The following is a 25,303-nucleotide window of genomic DNA, read 5'->3' as shown; positions in this document are numbered from 1 at the left end:
CTATTACTTAGTCTATTTTTAGGTCTCACACACAGAAAATATGACTGAAAACATAGAGAATGCTAATAGCACTCGTACACACTGCGCTTGAGCCAAGGAGATACAGTAAAGCTTGTTTAGCTTCTGTTTTTTTCTGCAAAGTATCTTAAAGTGTTTCTGCATCTAATAAGGTTCTGTAGCTCCTGGGCTGGCTCTCAGACAGAGAAGTAACTAGTAAGGACCAAACATAATTGTCTTGTTACAATTTTTTTGTTTGGGGGGGGGTGGGGGGCGAAGCTGAGCGTCAGAATACTTTGTATTAGTTTTGTGGATACTCCTTTTACTAGAACAAGGATAGTTTTTCTTCAAAAATGTCCTTTTCAAAAGAGGAAAATTTGTGGGTAAATACAGATTTAAAATCCCTAAGCAGGTAGGTAAGAGAGATGGACAAAGCATGGAAGGGAAAACAAGCTGGACCTTGTCGTGTTCTCCAGACCTTCTGTAATTCTGTAGCCTGGCTCCTGTCTACAGATGTGTGTTTTGGCATTTCTGTCATCTCGGCAGTGGTGGTTTGCTTTTGCTTACTTGGCTCTTCTGTCCAGATGAGCTTTAAGCACAGATCAGTGGTTTTTCTATTGATGCATGGTAAATGTCAATTCAAATAGATAAGTATGCTTTTTTTAAAGCAAAGGAATTGCTGCATTACTGCAGTAAAGAAGAAATGCATACTCATAAATTACTGCTTTATTTGAATTTACTTTTGATGTTTTCATATTGTATTCAAATATAAATGTCAGTTGGTAATTTTTTTTCTCTAATTTCAGATTTGGCTGGAACCTATGAAACCTGTTATTAAACAAGTACGGAGTAAGTAGTTTTAAAAAAGGAAGTTTTCCTTAATTTGCATCTGCTTTATGTGGGTTGCTTTCACAATTACTACTTGATTTACTGGTTATACTTCCCTGAAAATTGTAGTTAGTAGGGGTGATAGTTCCTGTTTGGGCATGTAAATCTGATGTTTTTAATATGTAGTAGGTGGTAGGTGGAGTGGAAACTTACTGAAGATATGATTCTTTCTCTGTGATAAATATCTAGATAGATTGGATCAACTGGTGTTATGTTTAAGTGAAACAAACCTTTTGTGAGCTTTTGTAAGTTGTGTTGTCTTATGGTGGAAAGAAAAAGGAATATTCTGGCTTGTTGCACACGTTGCATGGGAGGAGGTAGCATGTGCAGTCGTGAAATCCTGTCTGAGAGCTGATATGCCTTTCAGAAAGGCTGCAAAGAGCTGCACTCGGAGCTTGCTGACATGCAGGCAGTTTCAGTGGGGTGGGTATTCCCATGTCATTCTCAAAAACTCTTCCAATGTGCTCAGGAGCAGCTTTGGTAAGAGAGCAGAGGTAGGAGTCACCCGCCTGGTGGGTGGCAGCAGCTTTGGAGTCCCCTTTGCTTCAGCTGTGAAAATCTGTTCTTGCTCTTTGACTGGGAAGATACTGCAATAGTGGTGCTATCTTCGCTTTATGCTACTCTAAAAAGTAATGTGAGATACACTCCAAAAGCTAAACATAATTGAATACAATATGCTAGTTCTGGTGCTGAAAGATTATATAAACCTTTTCTTTTTCCTCTAGAATGGGGTTAAACTGTTTGCTTGTTTTCTTTCTGATTGTAAAGGCTTTGTGAATGAACAAGATCAGGAAGGAGTGGTGGATTCCTACTCCTTTCAAAATCTTAATTAAAAAAGTTGAAATTTAGTATTGAGACGTAGTTTTTAGTTATTCTTCTGCCTAAAACTGATTGCCAGAAAATAAGAAATCACCAATTCTAGCTAGATTTTTTTTTTAACTTTAAGGTCATGATTTTACCTTTTACCACCATTGTATTTTAAGCAGAAGAACCAAACCAGATATAAAAGAAGTCTTCCTTAGGAGGGTGTATAATATGTTCACTCTCCGTTTTCCCCTCCAAAAATAATTTGTTGGAGTGCCATCTTTTTATATACTCTTTTTCCAGTGCTCCTAGCTGGAAGGAATTACGTCTTAGCCAGAAGATGTGGTGGACCACACATCTGCAATGCCGCTTGCTGAGTCGTTCAGTATCCTCTTCTATACAACATAAATTGGGGAAGCTTGGCTTTAGGCCATAGGCTGATGGCCGTGTTTTCTCTGATGGTACATATATTGTTCTAAAATGGTCTAAAACCATGGGGATGTGCTAACATTTACGGCTGCTCTGCTGCTTGGTGGTCTACCACTCTTGTGGCAGTGACACTGAAAGATTTCTTTTAAAATTTTTTTTAATCTTAATCTGTAGAAGATACCAGTCAGTTGTCCGGCACATGTTCAAGCTCTGAAATAAATTTTAAATTTGTAAAGTTCTGATAACTTGGGTGAGAGCTCTTTTTATTCTTTCTAAGTTAGTTGAATCCCTTCCTGGCTTTCTGCTGTTTTTAAAATTGAAATGAGACAAGACTGTAGAAAGTCTTGAAAATGTTTACAATTTAAACATTAATTGCATGTATAGTAATTTAAGCTGTTCTTTCATTGAATCGGTTAACTAACATATGATTGTAAAGAGCATCTTCCGAAGAACTCCTTTGACAGTACTGCTGAATACAAAGCCTTAAGAGGAAAATTAACTGCTTGATAATGTGTACATTCCAGAAGTAAGCAACTTAAGCTATGGTAATGGGAAGACACATCTGACAATACAGCTGTGCAAGGCTAGCCACATCTGCTGGGGCTTCAGCCTCTGCACGCCCTGGCCATGCTGGGGCTGCCCTTCCCTGGTGCCCCTCTGCCTGGCTCCCTGGGGGCAGCTGAGAGCAGCTGGTGCACCCACAGGTGGCCTGCTCCTTCTGCGTGCCTCTGCTCAGCCCTGCTCTGCCTGTGGCTGCTGGCTGTTTCCCAAGGGAAAGTGAAATTCTGTAAGAAAGAGATCTGTGGAGTCTGCCTCATGTGCATGAAATGCCTGAACTTGGCATGGAGGGATGATCTTTTCCAGTGTTCTCACTTTGAGAAGTTTTATTTAGGTTCTTTTTTTTGTTTGTTTGGGGTTGGGTTTTTTGTTTCGTTTGGTTTTTTAATAATTTAATGATTTTGGAGTTAACCTTGTACCTTTTAGTCCAGCAGTAGGAGAATGCTAGATTTTATCATGTGTTTTAAGGTAATATAGCTCAAATCTGTTAGCTTATGTTGATGATGATTGCTGTGTAGTCGTAAGCGTGCAGTTCTGAGTTTTTGACATACCTTCTAAAACCAAAAATCTAGATTATTAACATTAATTCAAATTAATTTTGGTTAGTGACCTATTCTGAGATGTATAGAACTTTGTGTTGTGTGATAAAGATTTTATTTTTGATTAATTTCAAATAAATGCAGTCAGTTTTACCACTGAACCACTCCAGAAGGCAAGTAGTTTAGATCCAAATTTCTGCCTTTGTAACGGGCTCACAATATCAGGTTGGCATTTGGGTACCTTCTCTGAGGTGTTGCCAGTTTTGTATAGTGTTGCATTCGCCTTACCTGCATGGGTAGTTTTTTCTGATTTTGTTGTTGGTTTTGCTCAGATTAGACTTGCTACAATAAATTTTGCATCTTGGTTAAGACTGGCGCAGTGTTTCTTTTTCTAACTAGAATGGGATTTATGTATAGATTAAAGGCAAGATTTTATTTTTTTTTTAAAAGAGGAGTTGTGCTACAGAAGCAAATATGAGTATTATGGTTTTATTTTTATTATTTATTGTCACTCGATGTAAGCGATGCTCAAAACACTGCCAGAATTGCTCTTGCAGCAATACTTTCCAGTTGATTGGTGTGAGTAACGTGCCGGTTCTTAACCTTGTGAATGTCTTCCAAAGTCTGAGGATCTTCAGAAATTTGATGTAAGGTCCTAGTGTTTGACTGGGATCATTAAAAGTATTTTCCTCCCTTGGTATGTCTCAAGAGCTATAAAATCCTTAGTAAGGTTTAAGTCTCTGCCAAATGTGAGCTTTGTGTATTGTTATAGGGTGTTATTTCCAGCCTCCTTTCATTTCTAGATATTGCACTGTAATTAGGGTGCAGATTTTACGTTTTTTTTGTTCACCAAAGCTTTGGTAATTCTGGGATTGAAGGCTGGGAGCTGCCCTTCTGACAGCTGCGATAGTCTGAGAGTTAGTTCTCCCAGCTACTTGGCAGAAAGCAGTTTGTTATTCTCCCATTAGCAAACAAGAGGGTGAGAGTGTGGAGGAATGTTTGGTGTGTGGGAGTTGGGTATTCCAGGCAGAAGGAATTGGTGTACTCTGAGGCTGATGAGGTTAAATTGGACGTTGTCAAGCTTTGAGAGCTCTTGGTACTTAAGATAAAGCAGACTGGCTTGTTGCTTACCAATGTGCTCAAATAAATTTGCTTATTTATTTATTTTTTAAAATTTGGCTAAGATTGCTTTGAAACAGCAGTGGCATGCAGGCTCCCAGGGTGGATGGGGCTGGAAGGCACCTCTGGAGGTCAGGTGTAAGTAGGGCTGGCTTTGAGGTCCAGTCCGGTCATGAAAGGCACGGATATCCTGCTCATAGTGCCCAGAAGAGAAAAAGTCTAGAAAGAAGAAGGGTGGTAGTTTTTCCCTTCCTAGGTCTTCCTCTGCCTTTTAGTGGGGGTCTATCTTTCCCCTGTTTGTCCTGCCTTTCTCTGGTTCCACATGCTCCAGGGGAGCTGTCCTTGTGCATGCTGGGGGACGGGCCTCAGTCTGTTGCAGTCGAGTGGAGATGCTGTCAGTGGCGCTGCGGTGGATGCCCAGCAATCCTCGGGTCCAGGGGATGCCTCCAAACGTGAGCTGGGTGCCTAGCAGGCTTCTCTTAGCAAGGGCTGGCCGGCGCTCTGTCTGCTGGTCAGCCAGCACAGATGGATGTGGCAGAACGGTGGTGCCCAGCTGTGGCACGGTAAGGGATTGTGGTGCCCTGGAATATTCCTCCGAAAATCCTAGTGAAACAAGGGATTGTGGGCATAGAGGCAGCGGGTCAGTGGGCTGGGTTGTGGTGCTGAAACTGTTAACGCAGTCCAGTCGCAGTTGGGTTTTCTTGTTGTAAAATGTTACACAGAGGATTATGGACTGTTCCAAATAGTTATTTAGGATTCTGTTTAGATGTAAACATTAAGTAAGTTTTCTCCTTGTTGAGATTGACAAAACAGTGTTAAAAATGGTAAGAAATGGGTATTAATGGGCATGCTGGGAGCAGGCTGCAAACATGCTTTTATATCTACAGGAGCCATCTGGGTCTGGCCAGACTCGTTGGTTCAGTTTGTCAGCACCTCTGGTGATGGTAGTGCTTGGTGTTGGGAGAGCCTGTGGGGTGTGTCTCCACCCTCTTCCCCTTCTGAGAGCCTCTCACTAGGTCATCTGTGATGCTTCTGTAGTCTTGATGTAAGGTAGTTGCTTTGGTGTATTACAGCTTTCGTGTTGCATGAAATTATCTTTGCAGCATTCAGACTGCAGACTTGCCTCAGAAGCAGAGTAGGTAGTTTTCAGAGGAACTACCTGCTGTATCTCCGTTGACATGGACTATTGATACCCCGTAGGTCTCCTATAGTTAGCTGGCAAGCTGAAAACTGGCTCAACTTCATGCGTGTTATATTTCTCTGCATGTTAGAAAACATAATATGCATGTACTTATGAAGAACAAGAATTTCTTGTGAAATAACTAGTTTTTCTTGCAGGACCAAAGACTACAATGCTTCGTCTAGCTGTGAAGTTTTTCCCTCCAGACCCGGGTCAGTTGCAGGAGGAATATACTAGGTAAAGTATTTTTTGAAGAATTTTATTTGCATTACCTAGTGAAATAATAGGAAGGTAAGAGTAGGAGGATGTTGCATCTGTTTCCAAACAAAACTTACATTGAAAGTGAGTGAAAGCACTTTCCATCACTGTCATAGTTTTAGCAGACACATGTTGGCAGATGAATGTTACTGGAAAAAAAAATTTTTCAAAACAGAAAACAGTGCAGGTTAGGGCTTGCCAAACATTACAGTATCAAAAGAGACAGGCTATAGAGGAAATACTAAAATTCTTAAACAGTACCTACAGAAAATAATCAGGACATGTTTTAAAAAATTACTTTATAATTTAAACTTCTGATGTCTACACTTGTAAGTATTCTACAGCTAGCAAACACACAGTACTGTTCAACACACATACTGTTTTTCACCAGCTCATCATGGGTCTCTCTTGCTGATTGCTAAAGCAGTCTTTGCTTTAAATTTAACTTTGGTAAACAAAGCAGACCTCTCCGCTTGCCAGCATCTGGGAACGTGGTTTGAAGCCTGTGCCTCTTATAAGGTCATTATCCAGGATTTCAGTGTTTGAAGAGCTAATTTAGTGCTTTTCCAAGATTTGCTGCTTTTAGGTGTAATTCCTTTTAGAGATCAACAGAGGTTCTTTATCCTTCAGACTGATTTTAGAGCAAACCAGCATGATAACTGCTGTAATACAATGCGATTGTCTGTTGTAATCATAAATACGATATAAATATTTCCTTTGCTCCCCATTTTCTTATGTTAACTGCTGTTTCGTGTAAGAATTTAATTAGAAATACAGCTTTTTGGAGCACGAACCATATTTTTGTCTATTTATGGAGTATTTATTATGGGATTCTGGTCTTTGCTTAGAGCATCTAGGTATTTCGTAATGCTACTAATGATTTATAGACTTAATTGTGAGTGTATTGAAGAAACCAAGATAGCTGAGGTATGCAGAAAACAGAACATAGTTTATAGAAGTCTTTAGTACATACTTACGGTACTTCAAAACTAAAAAAAACACCCCACATTCAAAATGTATAACTTTTTGTTATCTTTTTGCATCAAGAATGTCATACATAATGTTTTAAAATTAATTCTTCTTACAAAAAAATTCCTGTTCTCTTTCAGGGTATAATTTGCTAAAGAATATTGATCAGTCTGTCAGTTTAGAGGTTTATAGTAATGAGTTGCTGCCTATTTATTTGAGTCCTTATTGCACCTTTTTCAAGTAAAAAGCACAAAAGACTTGCCAGCATTCCATTCATAAAAATACATTAAAATTGGTTTAGGTTACAAAATTGGTCCTTATCAGCATACTTTCAAGCCTGCCATGTTTTTCTTCTATCCTTCTATGTTTCGCAGGCAGCTTGTTACTTATACAAAACTGTTAAACAGAAATCTATTCCTCTTTAGCAGCTGATTGGAAAATACTTAGTTAAGAGTTTAGAAGTATAAGAAGATGGTATTTAACCTCTTACTGTCTTTGTAGGCTGCTAACATTGTAATCCTGGAAAATATAACCACTGAGTAAATTAATTGAGTGCTAGCAGAAATGCTCATTGTTTTTCCTAACAAGATAATAGAAACGGTGATGTTCTTCCATCATTTTTCTAGTAAATAAATTCACTTGAAGTGTTCATTAAGATTCTTTCTAGCTAAAAATTACATCTGCTGTTACTTCACGAATCAGACTTGTTAAAAGTGTGATTTTCCTTTTGCTTCCTTGTTCCTGTGTGTGTATTGATGCTGATAAATTGCACTAGATTAGTCACGGGTTATTTGGTTTGATTTGACCATCCTTGGCAGCCAGGCTTCTGTGTTACCTTGTTTTTTGAGAGAAGAAGAATTAGGAGATGCTGGTTTTATAAAATCCTGCTCAGTCATTTTATTGTTCTCTCGTGTGTCGAGGTGGTTACTTGTAACTCTAGTACTTACAACTCTCTCTCAGGTACCTGTTTGCGTTGCAAATCAAGAGAGATTTGGCAGAGGAGCGACTGACCTGCAGCGACAATACGGCCGCTCTTCTGGTCTCACACCTTCTGCAATGTGAGTATCCCAACTGTGGTGACGCTGGGTGATGTTGCCATTGCTAACCCTAGTCAAATAGCATACAGTAGCTTTTGGTAACTAAAAGCATTTTCTGTCTCATGGTATTTCCTTCCCTACATGCAGTAAACCCCATTGATTTTGAACACTGGGATTATCATCAGGGCTAGCTGTGGTGAGGAACAGCTGGTGCTTGTGTACAAGATAACTTTGGCTTCATGGAGGCTACGAAACCCAACCCCTTGCGTGCTGTCTGTTTTCCCTGGCTCTGCAAACCAGGTCACTAGTGCTCATCATCTTCCAGGCAGCTGCTTCCATCTGCCTCGGTGCTTCCTTGGCTTTGTTTCTCACTTTCCCCGTGGCTGGGGGGGAGATAAGTGTGCAGAGACAGGGCTGAAATAAAACTAGAATTATTTGCCAGAACAATTTCAACAGTAGGGTTGTCAGCAGCTTTTCTCCTTGCTTGGAATGAAAATGGAAATGGGAAGCAATTGATTTGGATGCTCTCCATGTTGCTGCTCACTCGCTCTGTACGCACCTAAAGACCTAAAAACGTGGCCTGTAAGGTGAGCAGGTTGAAAACTTTAAATAGGTTCAGACACTAAATCAGCTCGAGCAGCAGCCAAGTGATATAGCGGTTACAAATCTGCAACCTGAGCTGCAGAAACAGGATTTTGTGCCCCCTTGCTGACTTGAAACAAAAGCTATTAAATAATACCTCTTCACATGTGCACCACTGAATAGTTATTAGTTATATAATTCTGCATTGTAAAATAATAATATTAGTTAGTGGTGATTTTATCGGAAGAGCAATGTGTGTGTACCATCAGTGAGTGACACAATTAAGATGTGCTCATGACTTTCCAGTGTGGAGCTGGCAAGCAAATCTCAGCATCTGGCCTTGCTTAGCTTGCTTCTACTCTACTAGAAAATCAGAAGTGAGAAAGAATATGATTATTTTTAACATAAATTATTTTACAAAAGTGCCTTTCAATTTTTTTTTTTCGTTTCATAGGCTGGCTTGATTTCAAACAGGATATTGCTGTGTGTTTTTTAAGAACAGCTGCCTTGGATGAGATTATTAGTTCACTTAGTCCACTCTCTCTGACAGCAGTTGATAGCAGATGCTGTAGGGAAGCCCCCAGAGCAAGCATACGGCATCGCTTCCTTTGCTGCACCAATCCAGTAATCTTTGCATGTGGCCTTTCTAAGTCAAAGATTGACTCTGCATTTCTTTATTTAGTTGCCCTTGATGAACTTTGCTTCCATGTATTTGTCTGCCTTCTGAATTTGCTTATATTTTTGGCATCCTTCCATGAAAAGGAGCGTCACAGCTTAGTTTTTGGGAGGTTTGTAGGAAAATGTATGTCCTTTTGTCTTTTTAAAACATTTGCATTTTAATGTAATATGTAACTTCCTATTTTATTATCAGAAAAAATAAATAACTTTTTAAAAATTTATTTATTTATTAAAAAAATATTCAATTTGTAATTTTTATATATGTTTGTGGTATCTTCTGCCTGCCTCATGATTTTCTTTTCCAAGCCAAAGGCTTCTGGTTGTTTCATGTCTTACTAGATGGAAGCTGCTTTGCACTTCTGATGCATGCTTTTTTCTCCTATAAATCTCTTCCTAAATCCACCATGTCATTTCTGAAAGGCGTGGATATTTGAAGGGGAGACTGAAACTCAAGATGTAGGTGCTCTGGGGATATATAGGCACGTAATGCTGCCTTCTCTTTTTGCTAGGTACTTATTTTTGGACAATTCCTAACATGTAGTTTGCCATCTTCCCAAGTAGGCTTGTCTATAACTCTTACTTATATTTAGAAAAAATTAAATTGAAATATGCTGGTTTGGTATGAGGTATCTGTAAGGAAGAAATATTTAGACACCTCATGGGTCGTCTTCTATAAGTCTCACATCTTTGACTGTAAGGAAGTCTAAATTTTCCAAACGATGTTCAAATAATACTGTAATTTCCAGGAAGTCTCTCTGGGGTAAATGTGAGTGTTTTGTGAAATAAAGCTGGATACAAAGCATAATGCACAAATTTGAAGCACTTAAAAGGAAAATACATTCAGGCTCTTGGAGTCTCTGTAATTCCTTACCATGTATTTTCTTTCATTGTTTCTTCTTACATTGTTTTGTTTTTTGTAATAGCTGAAATAGGGGATTTCGATGAATCAGAGGATCGAGAACACCTTAAAACAAACCAGTATTTGCCAAACCAGGAAAGAATTGAAGGGAAGATTCTGGAGTTCCACAGGAAGCATGTGTAAGTGAGGATTAATGTATGCCACTAATGTATACTTCTGGGGAGCAGGTGGACCTGCTTGGTGGAGGTTGAGCACGCTACGTAGGATGGTAGGATGATGTAAGATTGTATGAGTTAAATGCCATTTACATCTAGCAAGAAAAGTTGGATGGAACAATAGTTACATAGTTAGCGCAGAGTTGTTGGGCAGTAGTTTTTCTCCAGTAATTTTTTTTCAGCGTACCTTTAATAACATACCAAAGAGAGCTATCATGAGCTTGTAATAATGGTTTTAGGCAAAATCATTCTACAGAATTTCCAGTCTACAAAGTTTTAAGTTCAGCTTGCCATAAAATGCTTAAGTCTTGCTTTTGTCTAAATAACTAGAAATCAATTGCATTGTACTCATTCTGTGTTCATTAAGCGTAAAGGAGATGGAGAAGGATGGAGGGAGAGGGGGAGACAGAACTTTCATCAGAAGTTATGCAATACCCTATTTTGCAGGTGGAGTATATTTGAAATATGTAAAATTTATTAAGGGACAAATAAACTATTTGCTACAAATATAAAATTAATTCCAACACACAGTCAGGAACTGCAGAAATTAATGTTTTGTTGTTTGAAATGCCCACTTCTCCCACCATGCATGTTCTATGTACAGTAAGGTCGTGTGTTTTACAGTCTAATCTGGCTGGTCTTAAAATGTGAAGATCTACTTGGTGTGTGCAGTGTAAAATATTTTGGTAAGGAGGAAGATTTGGAGCAGGCAGTTGACATGGTGCTTGTGAAGGAGAAGTTAGCCTACAGGGAGGCTTTGTTGTGACCAAAATACAACTTGGAAGATCAGGGTTTGCACTGGACAATATATGTTTGCCACGGTATCATTCATTTAGGTTTTGAAGCACACAATGTTAATATCACTGAGAGTTTCCAGAGTGTTACCTGCCATAATGCTCCTAACGTGTGCAGTTCTCAGAGTTGACAGGTTAAAGAAAGAGGTGTTCGATAAAATGGTGATAAGAGGCTGGATTTCACCCAACAGGTCTTTTCCTGTAGTTCTTGCGACCCTGCATATCAGGATTTAGCAATCTGAAGTGCTTCTATTAGTTGAGAATATCCACGTGTACAGTTTGTTGTTCATGGTTTTGCTTTAAGTCAAATACTGTATTAGAAATACAAATTTTCCTTTTGCTCTGTGTGGGTAAACTCAGGAATTGTTGCTGATTAACTTTTAAGACAGAACAAGGATTTTTTTCAGAGCAGCATCTGTGTTTCAGGTGAAGACACGTCCTGTATTACTGCAAAATCAGTTCCTGAGAATTTCAATAATTAACTGTTTGCTTTTTATGATCACTCATTTTCAGTTGAAATTATTGGTATGATGGAAGTTCAGCTTTGTTGATTCTTGATGAAATCAGACGTTTGTTACTTTTTTTCTGCTTTTGAACCTTTGAGGTGCACATGGAAGTGATGAAGGAACAGACTAGATGTTGTTTAAGTATTTTGAAGTAATTTCGAAGTAAATTAAAATGTACGCTGGGATTCTTCACCTTGGTAGAAGGTAGCTGGAAGAGAGAAACCGTTAATTGCACAGAAATATTTCATTATTGTTCTCATGTCAAAAGAAAAATGCTGAAGCAAACAGGCAGTAACTTCAAAGCAAATTAAAAGAGGAGGAACAACATCCTTTTCTTACAGCTTGTAATGACTTTGTGAAACTTACTGCTGCAAGATGCTGTGGAGTCTAAAGCTACGAATGGCTTCATGATAGGTTTTTGATGACATCACACAGTATAGGCTGATGGCTTTCAAATATGAAATGTGTGATTTCATAGATCTGGGATAAGAACATCCAGACCAAGCACAGAACAGCCCTTTCTTAATCACTTGCATGGATCCGACTAAGTTGCTTCTGCTTGTGGGGAGTTTTCTTGGTTTACCTTGCTTGATAGAAAGGTTGTGACTGCCTTCTGGGGGAATCAGGGACTGCATGGTGCAGTTGACATGCTGGAGGGAAGGGATGCCATCCATGGGGACGCTGACAGGCTGGAGAGGTGGGCCCGTCTGAACCTCATGGAGTCCAACAAGGCCAAGTGCAAGGTCCTGCACAGGGCTCGGGGCAATCCCAAACACAAATACAGGCTGGGTAGAGAATGGATTGAGAGCAGCCCTGAGAAGGGCTGAGGGTGCTGGTGGACATGAAGCTCAGCATCACCCAGCCGTGTGCATTTGCATCCCCGAAAGCCAGCCGTGCCCTGGGCTGCATCCTCAGCAGCATGGCCGGCGCTTCTCCCCCTCTGCTCCGCTCTGGTGAGACCCCCCTGCAGCGCTGCGTCCAGCCCTGGGGCCCCCAGCACAGGAAGGGCACGGACCTGTTAGAGCAGGGCCAGAGGCTGTGAAGGGGATGAGGAGCCTGGAGCACCTCTCCTGCGGAGACAGGCTGGGAGAGCTGGGGCTGTTCAGCCTGGAGAAGAGAAGGCTGGGGCAGACGTGCTGGCGGCCATCCAGTACCTAAAGGGGCCTGCAAGAAAGCTGGGAGGGACACGCAGTGACAGGACAAGGGGGAGCAGTTTGAAGCTGAAAGAGGGGAGATTCAGCTTAGCTATTAGGAAGAAATTCTTTGCTGAGAGGGCGGCGAGGCGCCGGCACAGGCTGCCCCGAGCAGCTGTGGGTGCCCCATCCCTGGCAGCGCCCAGGGCCAGGCTGGACGGGGCTGGGAGCACCCTGGGCTGCTGGAAGGTGACCGTGGTCCCTCCTCTATGACATAATTTTATTAATCAGGTTTGGGCTTTTTTCAAACAAGTTACTTCTAATTGTTCTTTACAGTAAGGAAAGCTTGTATTTTTGCCTGTCTGGAAGAAGTCAGAGGATGGTTAATAGGAAAATATTCCTTTCTTCATAAGTCTACTTTTCATTAGTTTAATGAGGATTGCATCTAATATAGCCATATTATTAAAATGATTGCAAATCTTATTTTAAGGCAGTGTTTTAGATGTGTACATTGAAACCATGTTAAGATTAAAAGCTGAGGCATGTGATTAGAAAAAGTTAGGATCAAACGTTGGCGATACCTGAGTACCTTGGATGCATGTTTTAAATCCCCCTGTGCCTTTGGAAAAATTTTTGCTAGAGAGATGTAACTTTGGAAGTACTGCAGTCCTAAAAATAGCTGTAACTTCCTTACACGTCTCTTCTCTCTTCCCTTACCCAGGCCACCCTTTTCCATTTTTAGTAGTTGTGAATGTCCTGTGCTTTCTCAGAGCGTAGACACATTTTTCCTCATTTCTGTTAGAAGAAGCAAGCAGGAGCATGGACCTTGGGCGTTTGTCTGCTTCCTGGCGAGTGCACAGTGCGGTTAAACAGACAAAATACTTCTCTCTTAGCATCCTTGTGTGTAAATATTTTTTTGGGGGGGTTATTCTTATTTTTTATTTCCTTTGCTTGACCTTATTATTCCCCCGCTTACCTTCAGCAGACTGATTCTGTCTTCCACTGATTGCTTTTGACAGGGACTTCTCATGTTAAACATAGCTTCTACGAAAAGAAACCCATTTCTAGCAGGATGGCTCATCTCCAGGTTGTTACTGCATCATCTTCTTTCTGCCTCGGTTTTCCTTCTTCTCAGCCCTTGCTTTGTCTTTGACACACTTACTTGTGTACCAGTTTACAGGGGGATTCTGTGTCATATCAAGGCGGGAGCATCGATTTGTCTTTCTCAGGCTGGACTTGCAGCAGGACATGTTCTGGCACCGTGCGTGAGTTGGGGGAGCAGGACAATGTGTCTACCTTTGCAGAGAGTGCTCAGTCTCTTTGAGTGATGTAGAGTGTCTCCTCACGTTAGAAAGTTGTGGTTTGATTTTTATTTTTTATATATTTTTATTGCTTCACGGTAGCTATTAGAAGTGGTAGAAGAACATCAAGCTGAATAAAACAGAATCTGTGTGCCCAGTTCCATTCTGTATCAAAAGAAGAGAAAATATGTTGAGAATATTATATTCAGAAAGGTGGGAATTGAAAAATTTTCTATTAAATATCCGTTATTTTTATTGTTCTGTTTTAAAAATACTTCCTTTTACTTCCACAGATACAGAAATACAGGTTTTGTATTTAACTTTGCAAGTGTAGTAACAATAAACAGGATGAGTTGCATTTTTGGTATATCATATTACTTAGTTGCTTCAGCAAGAGCCAGGATCAACTTTACTTACTTCATTTTTATAGTTTATATAAAAAAAATTTTGAAGATCATGTATTGGTGGCAGTGCAGTTAAATGCTGGCACCCCAGGCACTTAACATGCAATGCTTACTGCCTTCCTGAAAGTAGAATGAATAGAGTACTTGCTGCGGGGTGAATGTAGTCCAGAATTAAACGTAGCATAATTTGCTTGCATTCAGATGGCTTTGGGTTTTTTTTGTGTGTACATAAATCAGGAAGGAAATGGAAGGTTTGATAGATCTATATTTATGTTTACTTTTATGCCTCATGTTCTTTCACAGCTTGTTAGCCTAGTTGTCCATGATTTAAATTCTTCAAGTTGTTTGTAAATTAGCAAAAAATATAGGTTGCTACAATATTGTTAAATATAAATATATAGATTGTTTTTAATAATATCTACGTATGCAGCGTTTTGACACTTCATGTTTAAGATTCTATTTTAGTCACTGGTTTTAAATGCTCTGTAAATCACCCAGCATTTAACAGCATTTATTTTGAATAGATTGCCCCGATTGCCGCGTGAATATTGTTATACACTACCAATATTTGTCTAGATGGATGTATGTATGGAACCTTTACACTAAAACATACTGTGTTGACAGCAGTTTTTGCTGGAAAATACGTGTATTAGATAGTCTGTTGTCCATTGACCTGGGGAAGATTAAGTAGATTTATCTGCTTAGTGGATGAACAAAATTAGACCAGATTGTTTTCAGGCTGGTCTGTGCAGCTTAGTCTGCAGCAAACATCTTGAGGATAATTACTTTGAAACTTGCTTCTTGTTTGTAACTGTTTGTGGTGCAGCGTGAGCTGCCGGGCATCGCTCCTGGCTTTCCTCGTTCAAGGCCTCCTCCTTCCTTGGTAGGTGCAGGCAGGTTGTATGCATGAGAGCACTCTTAAAACTCTTGGGATTTTTTATTCACTGAGATGTGCTGTGCTTTGGATCACATCTAATGGAACATAAAATAACTGTCAGTGGTTCTGCATCAGTTACACCAAACTGTTCATGAAGAATTTTTAGTACTACACAGCTCCAACTTTTTAGTTGCCATTTTATCCTAATCTTTGTTTCCCTTCTCTTCCAAACCCCCTTCCCAGCCTCCGGCAGCCTTAGCATCCTCAGCACCCTCTTTAAATGACAAAGCACCACTTTCATTCTTAATGTTGCTCTGTTCAGAAGAATTATAGCAGGAATTAGTGTGGGTGAGAGTTATACACAGCGCTTTTAGAGTGTAACTCGGGAAGCTGTGGCCAAAATTAATATTTATGATCTACCTTTTTGTCCTGTATAATAAACAGGAACTTTGGGAGTTCAGCTATTTTGATGTAGTTAGGGAATCTATGAAAGAAATGCCAGTAATACTTAAAGCCGGTATAAAACCACTTATATTCCCTCATTACTCATTTCAGTAGGGGAGGAGAAATCTGCTTTACTAGTTTAAGCTCTTAGACATAACTAGTACATGTGGTGGTAACACTGGTAGACATGCAGCTACAAGACTATGTAGTTTGGAGTTTCTTTTATGTATTCCCTTTCTATATTACCTTTATATGTACACAGTCATATCGTACTGACATTTGAATATGGACTGAAGTTGTGAAGTTAGTAACTTCACTGAATCCCTGCTTTCTTCAGTTGGCAAAATAAATTTTGAATTTCCAGTTGTAATGTTAAAGATTTTTTTTTTTCATCTTCAGAATAAGTTAATAGAATACTGTTGAAATCCTGTTGTCAAATATATGTGTATTCAGGCTTACTTTGAGTGCATTTTTGTGTTTGTTTGTGTTAGCCTAAGGAGCATTTTACTAAGAATCAAAGAAGCATTGTTTCTTCTAACAACTTCAGTTTTTAAAATGTTAACATATTAAATAAATTTCATTATTACACTCTCAATTGTAGAGAAAATTCCTACATGCAGTTAATATGTACTGTTGTCATCCCCATTTCTGGTAAATTATATTCTCAATTTGTATTTAAAAGAAATCTAAATAAAAAGAAATCTAAAATAAGGTTGTTTAATCTAAAACATGACTATAGGTAGGTAGAAGGAGGTATTTTTAAGGAGCATGCCTAGAAAGGCAAGTCAGGATAGCAGGACCATTTATTTAATGCTGATGTGATTGGCACTACTATACATGGAAATGAATCATGCTACAAATAGTTTATCATCTGTTTTAATGAAATTAAATACAGATTTATGCAAGGCAGGCCATTTCTTGGAAAACAGGATTTTAAAAATTTCTCTTTGTGTGTGCAGGAATCTTATCTGGTTTCAGCACTAGTTGGTTGTAAATAAGAGTAATAATCCGTTTTTATCCCCTGTGTCTTCCTTGTACCGTTATGTTTATTCTAGTGAACTTGCACATTGTGAGAAGAATCCAATCAGTGCAGTAGCATAGGTGGCTTGTGCTGCGCTTGCTTGGAAGTAATGTTAATGTTTTTTATTTCTAGTCATTTTCAGTAGGGAGACAAGGGGTCACTTTATACAGCTGTGACTGAAGCAGTGTCACTGGTCCCAGTGCCCTGGCACCTCCTGTGCTGCTTTTGTTTCTGTGGAGTTAGCACAGAAGGGTCTCCCGCCTTAGCTAGTTCTCCTGGACTGTATTTATGCCTAAAATTGGGTGGTAGTGTTGTCTTGCAGTACGTTTTTAGTTCAGAGACTACCTTAGGTGACAGGCTTGTGCTTGTAACAAGGACTTTTTTACTTTGTAGTCTAATTGTGGCATGTTCAGAAGCAAGAACTTCTTCATTTCCACAGCAGCATTTGCTTGTTCTTGAAGCATCGTAAACCCCATGTCAGGACCCCAGACTCTTAGAGACAGTTTTGACTTGTAGGAAAAAGGTCTTGTCAATACAAGTACCAGTGTTTCACTAGATCATCTCAAGGCTTGTGAAATTATATATTTTGGGTTGGTCCATATTTTGGGGTCTTGGACCTCAACGTGTTTTGGTGGCATGACCGCCTTCTGTGTCCTGGGCAAGAGGTGTTTCAGGCACTGTACATCTCCTGCTCCATGGGCTTGCTGTCGTCTCTGCACTGGCGCTGCCATCTGAACCAGATGCACGGTCCATGGTCACCCCTCCTGTTCCTGAGAGCCAGCTGACAAATGCACTTTAATCTGCTAAACTCCCTCTCGTGGAGAAAAATGAGGGGGAAGGGGAAAAAACAAAAAAAAAAAACCCAAAAAACAAAACAACAACAAAAAAAGACAGACAGATGATCCAGGACTGTTTTGTCATGCAGGAAAACAAAATGTCAATTGTTTGACTTGAGCAAACTTGCAGACTTCTGGAGAATTAAATGAAGGCTGAATCTGTGACTGGTGCATGCCAGCGTCTGTAACAGTTTCTGTATTGCTTGCTCGGATTTTATGCACACTCAGAAAGGAGGTGCTCCATGTGTGTACATCTTCCTCCTGTTTTCAAAGTCGTTTCAACAGAAAATGATACCTAATTTTAAAAATTCTTATCCAGATCTCCTGACAGGGAGGAAATAATAAAGCCAAAAGACTAAGGGAATGCGTTGCACCCAACAGTACTTGCGTTAAGAATTCTGATGTAGCCCCAAAGCCCTACCTGGAATGGGTTATTCTGTTGCAATATTTACTTTGCTTCTGTTGTGCTGGCTGTGCAGCTCTTTCCTCTCTCGCTCTTACTAACATGTATGCCAGCAAGCAGAACAAGGAGCTCTGTGGACTGAATTCAAGTTTATTCAACTTCATTGTTTCTGAACTGAAATAGCTCTGAACTAGTTACCATTTATTTCAGTGCCTTTGTCTATGGAATGCATTTTAGGTTGGTCATCTGCCATTGCATGTTTCTCCTATTACAAAAGTTTCAGTGTAATACTTAATCTGGAGTGAAACTGCCCGGCTGGGTAAGATAGCAATTTCTTATTTAGTGCCAGAGTTCAGACTTCAGTGTATTAGCCATGTTGGCAATATTGTAGAATCAGATTTTCCTTAAATTTCTTCCTCATTATAGGGGTCAAACTCCTGCTGAATCAGACTTTCAAGTGCTTGAAATTGCTCGGAAACTGGAGATGTATGGCATCAGATTTCACCTTGCATCTGACCGTGAGGGCACCAAAATTAATCTAGCTGTTTCACACATGGGTGTGCTGGTATTCCAGGTAAGGTGGGTAGGGCAGGCTGGGTACATGTGCCTGTCTTTCCATTAGCACATGTTGGGAGTAAGTCTCTCATATTAACTTCAGGTGTCTCTGCTTTTAAAATTTAGCGCATTTTTTATGGTCAAGGGAGTGTCGCTTAAACCTCCAAAATACTGTTTGGTGCAGTTTGTCCTTGTTGGTGCAGAGAGAAGAGCATCAAAACCAACAGTGACAGGAAAGTAGAAGAGTTTTTGTTCTCTGCTTGAAAGTTATGTATGTGTTCAGAGAAAATCATCAATTCATTTGATACAGTCCTGGAATAGATCTGGAATCCTGCAATTTTTGTTCAGTTTCCCTTGTTTTAATGTTACAGTATATTTTTGCTGGGGTAATGCTTCTCTTAGCGTATAGAAGTGCTGTTTCATTGGAGTGATTGGACCAATTAGAATTACTACTTTTATCGTATTAAATAAGCAACTTGATGATCAGAGTTCTGTTTTTGAATGTGATCATATTGTTTTCCTCCCTCACAAAACACACAGGCAGCCAACCTACTGAAATATTTCCATTTAGGCACTTATTTGCCATTCATTTTGTGTGTTACCTGTCCTTTTCTTACGCTGGGGCAGCTTTTTTTGGAGATGCATGGGCCACTGCAGTCCTGCAGTTCTCAGTTGTCCTCAGTAGCCTCTCAGCTCCTGAGGTTTCCATCATTTCAGCTCATTTGGGTCTTTCTCTTGAAGTACCATTTTTTTTTGTCTCCTGTTGCTTATAGGGGGTAACAGGAGAATTGCTGTGGTAGTGAGTGCTGGTGAGGTCCTTCCCTGAGGCTTCGGGAGTCAGTGGCATGGGGAGGGGAGGTCTGATGTGGGCCAGTGGGGTGAAGGCAGAGCCTGGTTTTATCCTGGTTTTAGTCAAGTAAGCAGGCTTGTGAGCAAGAAGAGCTTGGCAGGTTTCTTCATGCGTGTGGCAATTACTCCTTAGTATACTGTACTGACTAGTTATAAAAATCATCATGGAGGAGTGTGTCTAGAGTTCTGTCCAGAGAAAAAAGAAAGCATGTTAAATAAAATGAAACCCTTGTCTTGTTTTACTGCAAAGTATTCTTCATATCGATAGGGTTGACACTATTCCTTTCCCATCTGGTTTTCTAGATTTTTCCATTCCTTTTTTGTAGTGTCTGCGCAGAGACAGACAGACATTGCACGCTTCTAGCTATCCTTCTACTGAAAGTTAAAGCTGTTTAAGGGAATATTGTCACCAGAAATAAAAATCCAGCAGAATGGGTTGGAGGGATGGTGTGTGTGCACATGCATATGTCTATACACGCGCAACAGAATTTTGCTTGCTGCTCTTACTTCTGAAACTTTTGCCAACTTTTAACTGTTACCATTTTAATTCAGGGTAATACGAAAATCAATACCTTCAACTGGTCAAAGGTCCGTAAGCTAAGCTTCAAGAGGAAAAGATTCCTTATTAAACTCCACCCAGAGGTCTGTGTAAGTTTTACTGTAACAGTAGGCTGGTCAATGTTGAAAAAAATACGTATACTTAATTTTATTATGAAAAATTCTAGAGTTTGTAATTCTATAAATCAGCTTCAGTGTGGTAGGCTTGCCTTCATTACTCAAGTAAAAATCTTTCCTTTCTCACCCCTTGTCTGTTGTCTAGATTTTTAGGTTTTGTGTATCAGCCTGAGGTTACCATTGACTTAGGCGTACACACATGTAAATCTAAGATACCAAAAAAAAGAAAAACCCCAAGAATTTGGTACATCCTTTCTCAGTACTTTTACTCTGAATAAAGTTACGTTTAGTAATTCCCTTGGATATAAATGGAGGTTAGCACTGTTACGAACTCTCTGATCTATTACCGCCAGAATGAACTAAAGTAACTTAGTTCATAATAAATCTCTGTTGTTTAGGTAAAAGCATGCTAGGAAGTGCTTTTGGCTGTAGCTCCTTAAAATAACACTACAGTACACTGCTGATACAAACAGTAATTGCTTTATGTGACTGTTCCCTCCAGGAACCTGTTGAATATGTGCTGCTTGAGTAAAAAAATCTGGTAGAGTCCCTGGATTCAAATGAGAATAACCTGATACCCCTCAGGAAAGAATAGGTGGCTGAGATTATATTGTTGGAGCTTAATTTTACTTGCTTACTCTTGCTACAGCCTTATCTTTTCTGTATGTCTGTACAGCAGAAGTGTTATTTTTCGTGCATGGCTGTTCTACAGTAGATGTTTTTGATTGCAGATGTCATCAAAGTTATTGTTGCTTCCACACTGGCTGACTAGGTTACATTCAGCATAGGGTTGGTTTAAAAGGAGAGTGGGGAAATGTTTGGACATAATATAGTTATGTGTATCATGGAAACCCGAAGCAGGACACACTGTCTGCATGTGTCTCACAGAGACCCTCAGAAATTTCATGTGATCACTGTGAGATAGACAGCGTATTAGAGTACAGTTTATAGATGTATTAGATGCAGAGTCTAAATCTCAGGAAGTAAGACAAGCATCAGAACTTCTAAGGAGAAAGTCTTTTAAAATTACTACTGTTTCACTTAAATATTTTTATTTCCTTTCAAGTTACTAACTTTGTGATGCATATTTCTTAAAATGGATTATATTAAGCGTGTTTCTAAAGCCATTTAGAAAAAACATTTTTACAATTTCAAGGTAAGCAAATATTTTTGAAAGGTATTAAGTGATTTAAACTGCGTTCAGAATCGCTTCCATTGCTTTAAGGCATATGAGAAGTGACAGCAAAATACTGCATCTCACTGGAGTCAGCCTTTTTGTTGGCACCTATTTGTACTTTCCTTTTCTCCTTCATGGCTGTTTTATGTGCTGCTTAACTTCTGTGTTTTGTTCCCAGGGTCCGTATCAAGATACGTTGGAGTTTCTTTTGGGAAGTAGGGATGAGTGTAAAAACTTCTGGAAAATCTGTGTTGAATATCACACGTTCTTTAGGCTCTTTGATCAGCCAAAGCCAAAGGCTAAAGCAGTGTTCTTCACCAGAGGGTCATCATTCAGATACAGGTGGGGAGAAACATAACAGGTTTTTTGAATTCCCCATATCTTAGAAAATGAGATCAAAAGGAAAAAGTATTCTAAAGTCGTTCCATCTGTAAGTCTCATCCACTGCGTTTTATAACTTTCATACTTTTGTGGCTTCGCAGTGGACGAACGCAGAAGCAACTAGTGGATTATATTAAGGACAGTGGGATGAAGAAAACACCATATGAAAGGTAAGTTCAAATAATTTTGTAAGGTGAAATGTAGTTGAGACTTTCACGGTGCCCTTATTTCCTAAATTTCAGCGTATTTATTTAAAATACCTGATACCTGGAGGGTGTGGTCACTTGCTGACTTCTCAGTTACTAAGGTCTACCTGAAATCTAAGGTAGCGGAACTAAGTCTAAAAAATTTATAATTTTGTGATGATTTAAGAAGCTTAGGAAAGTTTCAGTGTTGCATTTTAATGTCCGTGGACAGTGTGAGACTTGGCCATCGTAAAGTTCATATGTTTTGAAGATTCACTGATACTAGGTGAGGACTTGTCCTTATGTCACTAAGCTATGTAAGTAGCCAGTGGCAGAGCACATCATCGAACTTGGGATCTGCAGGTTTGAAACTGTGACCTTAAATACTCACCTACTTCTAAACATATAAATAAATTAACGATGTGCGCTTTCATTATAAAATTGTCACTTACTTGACTACGAAGCCATCCTGTCTTTGTGTGGGAAATGCCTCATAGTCTTTAATCTGAAAGATTATAGAAATTTAATAGGAATGCTAAAAAAAAAAAAAAATAAATAAAAGTTTGTGTTAAACTACTATTAATAAATATTTTTCATGTTTTGGACTCCAGTTGAGCTCCTTTTCTATATGGAAGATTGATTTTTCTAGTAAATCATTGACATAGAATGAGTCTAGCCACAAGTGTGATGCAGGAGGCTTTTTGGGAGTAACATGTAGAATTTTATATGCCATAAATTACATGGTTGACTGAATTGTAAGTTGTTCGTAAAATTGTTACAGATTAACTCATTCTGTTTTTGAGGCCATTTGTTTGTAGATGTTTATATTGATGACAAAGGAAGAAGGTAAACTAGGCGTGCTATTTAGTCTAGTCTTCTGCCCCAAGTTGCTCTTGAATGCTTCAGTGGTATGAATCATCTGGATCTTGTTTTATTCTGTTTTCTGTACATTTCTTACTTCTCTGTTGTTTAATTTACAACTCTTGTGACTTTAAATCTTGAACTAGTTATTAGCAAAACATGATAAAATACAGCTTGAGATGTTTCTGCTGGCTACGAGAATGGAAATAGCTGAATGGGGAAGGGAGAAGTCTGATTCGTGTCTTGGATCCTCACAGAATGCTCTCTGTTCTGCAGGAGGCACAGCAAAGTCAGAGCGTCCACTCGTGCTTCGAACACAGACATGCCAAAGCAGGTCAGTTCTGCGGCCCCCTCTATCGCAGTCAGGGAGGCTGACAAACAGCTTTCTGAGATGACAGTGAAAGAAAGGTGATCCAAGTCAACTGTTTGTCCGGTATTGCTTTCACTGTTTGACCTTTGTACCTGATGCACATTTTTAATTCTTTCTGTGCCTGCTATCAGTTTTGATAGTTGTAGCCAATGGAGTGTAAAGTGAGTAGTGTTTTCCTTTTCAGAGTTCAGCCGAACTGAAAAGAAAATGTCGTACTTTCTAGTATGTTACTATTTCAGAGTATTAGTTTGTCTTCAGATGCTGTCTGACTGCTTTCTGTGGAAGTCTTGAGTTTATTGTATATATGCCTCCTACAATCAGTGGCAAGAAACAAGTGTTTCACTGAATACACTTGCTTTGCGTGGGAGGTTAAGGAAGCATCACAGGATTTCACTGTCATTGTTTTGTGTTACTTTCCATCGGGGATGCCTTTTCAGCAGAAGCTATAAAATACATGGATTTAGTTTTCTATCCAGTTACCAGAAATCAACAAAAAAGATCTTGCCTCTGACCGGGGCTGCTGGATCGATTTATGTATACAGTGTTTTATTTACTGTAAAGTGAGGTCTTTTGAAGCACCTATTCCTTCTGCATCAGGAACTAGATATTGCATTTGTTTTTATGTATTATAAAAATCTTTTTATCTCTTGTGTTTTTACTTTTTTTTTCTCTTAGAGTGTCCCATTCACTGAGGGCTTGAGAACCCCAGGGTCTCCTGCCTCAGCAGCTGCCCCCTTCCACTCAGTTCACTCATCGGCCATTCCTACTCCCATCCTGCCCATCTTTGCAGAAACCAGCCCTTCCTCTGTGGACCCCCGAGCGCCATACACAAGGAATCCAGAAAAAAACACTGCAGTGCCAGCAGAAGAAGCAGGGAGGAAACTGATGCAGCAGCCTGGATCTCCCATGCTCCAAGGTGTTGGGTTTGGTAGTGTTGCAGGAAACTGTACCCCTGCTTGTCCTGTTGTTGAGAGTGGTTGCAGTCTAGATCTAGATGTAGAGAGGAGGAGTAAGGAGTGCAGGGTTGCTGTTTATAAAAATGACAATGATGAGGATGACTTTACCACAGGTGGTTTTGTTGCTGAACGAGAGCATCAGTACGGCAGTCGGGGTGCCCCTCTTTTCACATTGGCAAACTCACAGTTACAGGTTTCAGAGGAATTTATTGACGATGACCCAGCAGAAATTTCCTTTTTTGCTGGGGGCTCTGAGGCATTTTCCTATGTGTACAGTGGTTTAGAGTTAAAGGGCTCTGATTTTTCTAAGCACGTGTCAGAGTCTCCTGGCTTAACTACAGATGCCCTTCAGCAAAATACAGTCTCTTCTCAGTCAAGTCCTGACAGGTACTCAACTGAAGCAGTAGATATGAATATGGAAGATGAATTTGAATTTGAAGAAGGGAGTGATTTCAATGGCAATGAGAGACCATCTGATACCTCGGAGCTGTTTGAGGTGAAGGCCCAAGCAAGCAGAATGCAAAGCCTCCTGAGCCCTTCTGAAACGAGTTCACTCATTAACAACCGCTCTGAGAGCAGCTCCCTCAATAATTTGCCACTGAACGGTACGTCCTCCCTGCACGCATACAGCTCCGCGAACCATTCAGAGGCCAGTTCCATGGTGAACTTCCCTGCCTACTCAGTCCGCTCTGAGTCCAGCTCAGCCTTTCAGTTCACAGACATTATTGACCAGCTGGAACAGCTGAGTTACCCACCTACCACCACGGAAGACTCCAGCAGCACAGACACAGACTCCTGGGACTCTGAAACGGCTGCACCACTGGATGTAAACCTTTTCTTTAGTAACCCTTTTGCTCAAGCCACCGGTGATAATGTTGCTTTTGACTTTCAGAATAATTTAAAAAATCTCACACAGGAAGACTGGACAGAGAAGTCACACGTCAACTGATTGATTCATGATTTTTGCGGTGGTTCGCTCTGCTGTTCAGGCTTAGAAGCCAAAAGGGTGTGATATCAGTCACTTTTAGCCAGAAAACCCTAATACATTGGCTGGATTTTAAATTACATAATGTAGTTGATTTTTTAAAAAAAAATATTTCATGTACCTCTTCAGTTTCCTTCAAAGCATCCTAGCTTTGGTGCTGCATTATGTGCATCACGCTGCATCCAGAATGTGTTATAATAGACTACAACTGCAAAATACTGCATTTAGGGAAAACCACTGCTTTCAGAGGAATTATCATCAGCTGGCTCATGCAGACATCACAAATTACAGTATATTGAAGGATTTCTTTGGCTATAATGTGTCTCTAAGAGCCTGATAGAGTATGCTGTTCAGTCAACACCCAAATGCAACAGTCACTTTTGCACATGCTTGCTAACAAGCAGCTGCATCCAGTAAATCAGCTGTTTTCCTGCCCTGCAGTAACAGTCCTCATTTTGTTGGTGGGTTTTTTTCAACG

At 39.8% G+C, this 25,303-nt stretch overlaps 1 protein-coding gene across 7 annotated transcripts in view; it reads left to right on the top strand.

Annotated features, from left to right (window-relative positions):
* The window catches only part of FARP2 (FERM, ARH/RhoGEF and pleckstrin domain protein 2), an 81,514-nt gene that overhangs the window by 23,216 nt on the left and 32,995 nt on the right, over positions 1-25,303 (top strand). For 5 of the 7 annotated variants that reach the window (XM_080410384.1, XM_080410380.1, XM_080410381.1 and 2 more), the window contains exons 4-13: positions 804-846; positions 5,673-5,751; positions 7,702-7,799; positions 9,962-10,076; positions 18,258-18,405; positions 19,788-19,883; positions 21,266-21,429; positions 21,570-21,638; positions 22,791-22,848; positions 23,560-23,800. In XM_080410384.1, the coding sequence (XP_080266510.1) occupies positions 804-846; positions 5,673-5,751; positions 7,702-7,799; positions 9,962-10,076; positions 18,258-18,405; positions 19,788-19,883; positions 21,266-21,429; positions 21,570-21,638; positions 22,791-22,848; positions 23,560-23,800 (1,111 nt within the window). The remainder of the gene's footprint in view (positions 1-803; positions 847-5,672; positions 5,752-7,701; positions 7,800-9,961; positions 10,077-18,257; positions 18,406-19,787; positions 19,884-21,265; positions 21,430-21,569; positions 21,639-22,790; positions 22,849-23,559; positions 23,801-25,303) is intronic. The other 2 variants (XM_080410382.1, XM_080410385.1) reach the window with 1 other exon arrangement.

Source organism: Falco punctatus (assembly GCF_963210335.1).
Source record: "Falco punctatus genome assembly, chromosome: 13".
Classification (NCBI taxonomy): domain Eukaryota; kingdom Metazoa; phylum Chordata; class Aves; order Falconiformes; family Falconidae; genus Falco; species Falco punctatus.
The sequence above is the reverse complement of the archived record's forward strand: the minus strand, read 5'-3'. Positions and strand labels throughout refer to the sequence as shown.